Raw genomic sequence first — 4,376 nt, 5'->3', positions numbered from 1 at the left:
ACTAGCCACCAACAACAGTCTGTCGCATGTAGATGGTGTCAGGGCACGGCTCCCACACTCGCCTCATGTCTCATTGTTCTCTTTTTCTGCTTCCGCTTCTGTCCCATTTCGTTCATTTCCCCTAATACTTCCATCTCCCTATTCGGTCGCGCTCTCCCGCGCCCTCCTAGGCTTCCCGCGCCCTCCTTTTGGCATCTCCCCTATTTTGTTCCGTCGCTCGGCGCTCCTAGGGCCTCCGCACTCGCGCGGCCTTCCTAGGCCGGTCCACCGGTCACGTGTCGGGCGCCCGAGGACCCTCCCCTTCTCTCATTGGACCATCTTTCGTTGCGTTGATGGATTACTCATCTACTATATAGTCGCCTGTCGCACCAGGGAGCAACCCAGACTTGTTCTCTCAGTTGCCTCCCTGCCTTGTGCGACAGGTATGTGTATTTCCCCTCGTATCTTCTCTCAGTTGCCTCCCTGCCTTTCCACCGCCGTCCTGGGGGATCCGCGCCGCTCCTAGGAGCTCCAGCGCGTACTCTGACAGATGGCTCTCCGATATGCGTTACAAAACCAATCCTGCCCCTCTTCCGAATTATGCCGACCCAAGCGATCAGGAGGAGGACCCACCTCACGCTCACTTGGACGATCCACAAAATTACAGACCCAACACGGGCTCAGAAGATGACGAGGGTCCCCGTGACGGCATTCAGCAGACTCAATCGATGAACTCCCTGGAAACCCCCCATGGATGGAATTGGAGTTCTCGATTGTACACGAAACATACGGTGCAGTGTCCCAGAAGCTACGCTTCTGCGATCCATTAGAGTGTATCAAGGCTCTCTACGCGAACCCAGACTTCACGGATCATATGAGTTATGCACCCGTGCGGGACTTCTGCAACGAGGAGAAGACGCAACACATGTACAGCGAGATGAACACAGGGGACTGGTGGTGGGAGACCCAGGTAAGATTCGCCCTTGTTTCTGTCGCATATTCGGGTCTCATAATGAGCTAGGCAAAGCTGCCGGACGGTGCGACTACTGTTCCAGTGATCTTAAGCTCAGACAAGACCCAATTATTGACCTTCAACAGTGATCAACAAGTTCATCCAGTCTATCTTTCGATAGGCAACATCTCAAAGGATATCCGCCAGAAACCTTCGTACCGCGCGCAAGTTCTGATCGCATATCTACCAATCATCGATGTATTGCACCTCCCCAGTGAAGCTGCCCGCGTGATGTGGGCATGCTCATTTTATGCTGCCATGCGAGTCGTACTCCAATCGCTCGAGGACCCGGGCAAGAACGGCATAGAGCTTACCAGCAGGGATGGTGCTGTGCGCCTTGCATTCCCAATTGTCGCAGTTTATGTTGCCGACCATCTGGAGCAAACTCTTGTCTGTTGCACCCGGTTTGGCCAGCAATGTCCGAAGTGCTCAGCAACCACTGTTGAGTTCACCAAACATCGTCTCGCATCCTGGTCTCTTCGGAAGCAAACCAACACGCTGAGGACCCTTCAACACGCGCAGACGCTGGGGTCGTATCGCCAGACAGAGGAAGCTCTCAAGGCTGCAGGATTGACCCTTGTCGAGGATCTGTCAGGGCACGGCTCCCACACTTGCCTCATGTCCCATTGTTTCCCATTCTGCTTCCGCTTCTGTCCCATTTTGTTCATTTCCCCTAATACTTCTCTCCCTATTCTGTCACACTCTCCTGCACCCTCCTAGGCTTCCCGCGCCCTCCTAGGTTTCCTGCACCCTCCTTTTGGCATCTTCCCTATTTCGTTCTGTCGCTCAGCACTCCTAGGGCCTCTGCACCCCGCGCGGCCTTCCTAGGCCATTCCACTGGTCACATGTCGGGCACCCGAGGACCCTCCCCTTCTCTCATTGGACCATCTTTCATTGCGCTGATGGATTATTCAGCTACTATATAGTCGCCTGTCGCACCAGGGAGCAACCCAGACTTGTTCTCTCAGTTGCCTCCCTGCCTTGTGCGACAGGTATGTGTATTCTCCCTTGTATCTTCGTGTATATACTCAGTTGCCTCCCTGCCTTGTGCGACAGTGTCTCCACCGCCGTCCCGGGGGATCCGCGCCACTCCTAGGAGCTCCAGCACGTACTCTGACAGGATCCCTTTTAGGCCCACCTGCCGCATTGTAATATCCACGCAGCGATCTCAGCCGATGTGCTGCATCATCTCTACCAGGGCATGCTTATGCACCTGATAGATTGGCTGACATCCCTCATTGGTGCGGCGGAACTCAATGCTCGCCTTAAACGCTTGCCAGCAATGCATGGCATTCGACATTTCGCAAATGGCATTAGTGGTTTAACGCAGGTCTCCGGTCCCGAACAAAAGCAAATGGTCAGACAACTTCTTGGTTGCGTTGTTGGAACGATTAGCCCCCACGCACTGCGCGCAACCCGTTCTTTATTCGACTTCATCTTCATTGCACAGTATATTAGCCATTCAGATGATACCCTTCAATACCTCGACAACGCACTTGCAGAGTTTCACATGAACAAACAAGTGTTTATCGATGAAAGTGCACGAACCTGTTCGTACTTCGTTACTCGCCTCGACATATTCTAACATTGTGCGTTATTTCAGTGCCTCACTTCAATATCCCAAAGTTACACATGCTGTTTTATTATGTCCCAGGGATCTGTGCCGTCGGTACAACAGACAACACGAACACTGAGGTCCCAGAACGGCTTCATATCGATAACGCAAAACGTGCATACGATGCTACAAATAAGAAGCATGACTATGTCAAACAGATGACTCGGTGGCTCAAACGTTACGAGAAGGTGGTGCTTCTCGACGTACATATCCGGTGGTACGCAAACGAACTTCCGCCGCCGCCACGAATTCGCTCTCGACAAACGACTGTCCTCCCACCTGGTCCCAAGCTATCAAAGTTTCCGCATGTGAAGTCCATTGCGTTCGGTCGCCTAGCAGCCGATTACCATGCCCCGCAGTTTCTCCATGCTCTTCAGATGCTTATCGCCATCTCACGTTGTTCGACCGAGCATCAGCGTATATCTGCTCGTCGCCGGAACCACGACCATCTTCCCATACCCTTCAATTGGGTTGAGATATGGCACCATGCTACGTTTGTTGTGCCTAATGTCCAAGTTGACGGAGCACCGTGCTTGGTGTTGTCTCCCGTTGCCAACCCCTCCGGTGGGAGAGACAGATCGGGTCGCTTCGACACCGTCCTTGTTGATGTTGCCGGTGCCGACGACACGGGCATTGAAGGCCTTGGTATAGCATGTGTCCGTGCTTTCTTCAGGATCCCCGAGCAGTTCACGGCGGTAATGTTTACTAACCATGGGGTGTCGCCGCCGGGACACCTGGCATTTGTGGAGTGGTATACGCCACCGTCGTCCAAGGGTCGCGACCATCAGATGTATACAGTTACGCAGAAGCGAGGGCGGCCGAAGGTGGAGATCATTGAGGTCTCTAAGATCCAGAGGAACTGCCAGCTGTTCCCGATATTTGGGAACAAAGCTGACAGGTCATGGTCATCCACGAATGTCCTTGACCGCTGTGAGAGGTTTCTAGTAAATAATTTTCAAGATCAGCATGCTTATCAGACACTGTGGTAGTGCTTTTATATTGTAGATTACTGGGCTATAGACAGTTTCTGTTCTATGCATAAGGCTCATTCCCATAGGGGAGAAGTGCTATACTCATAAGCAGCTGCATTGTGCCACACTGAACTAATATGGAGGCTCCCTATAGCAACTAACAGATCTATCCAGATACATACTTAAACTATAGACTCTATGGCATGTGGCCCTATCAGCTATCTATGCTATACACTTGGTGAACTAAAGCTATACTAGCTATGGCCACTATAACACACTTCATAGCAGTGGTCTTATTCTTTATGTTGCATCTTATCAGGTGTATGTGAATGAACAGGCAGACACAACCCTCTGCCTCACTGGGGTTTATTTTTTATTTTTAATTCAATTGCACATGCCCTGGGCTACCTTAGGGTAGGCTTACCTCAACCTTGGGGGGGATGTGATGTGGTGAGGACATTGTCAGCAGACATGCCTGGGAAGCAGCTAGCAGTGATTAAAAAAATAAAATGAAAAAACGCGATATAGTGGACACCTCTACTCACCCCTGAAGTGCGTTTGAGCACATTTGGCCCTAACAGAGGGGATTGCCTACAGTATGGAAGTGGGGTGTGCAGAGGTCCATGGATGGTGAGGCTGCAGACATGACCCTCAGTGTCTGCAGTGCAGCCAGAGCAAAGAGGAGGTCCTTTCCCCTGTCATTTTTTGGGGGAGAGGAATGCAAGGCCTAACCCTCCTTGAGGGGGAGCCTTGGAGCTGGGACCACCGTATTGGCCAGGGTGGACCCTGATCCAAGGCT

General features: G+C 52.0%; 2 protein-coding genes across 2 annotated transcripts; both read left to right on the top strand.

Moving 5' to 3' along the window:
* Positions 1–916: 916 nt before the first annotated feature.
* PUNSTDRAFT_25308 (uncharacterized protein) lies at positions 917–1,420 on the top strand (the record flags this gene model as incomplete). Its single annotated transcript, XM_007382586.1, has 2 exons — positions 917–949; positions 1,001–1,420. Coding segments are annotated over 2 exons (453 nt in total), but the record flags the coding sequence as incomplete, so codon positions are not given.
* A 709-nt stretch (positions 1,421–2,129) lies between these two features.
* On the top strand, positions 2,130–3,595 carry PUNSTDRAFT_66356 (uncharacterized protein; the record flags this gene model as incomplete). Its single annotated transcript, XM_007382585.1, has 2 exons — positions 2,130–2,529; positions 2,595–3,595. Coding segments are annotated over 2 exons (1,401 nt in total), but the record flags the coding sequence as incomplete, so codon positions are not given.
* Positions 3,596–4,376: the final 781 nt, after the last annotated feature.

The sequence above is a fragment of the Punctularia strigosozonata genome (genome assembly GCF_000264995.1).
Source record: "Punctularia strigosozonata HHB-11173 SS5 unplaced genomic scaffold PUNSTscaffold_5, whole genome shotgun sequence".
Classification (NCBI taxonomy): Eukaryota; Fungi; Basidiomycota; class Agaricomycetes; order Corticiales; family Punctulariaceae; genus Punctularia; species Punctularia strigosozonata.
Note: the sequence above shows the minus strand (reverse complement) of the source record. Positions and strands in the feature narration are given on the sequence as shown.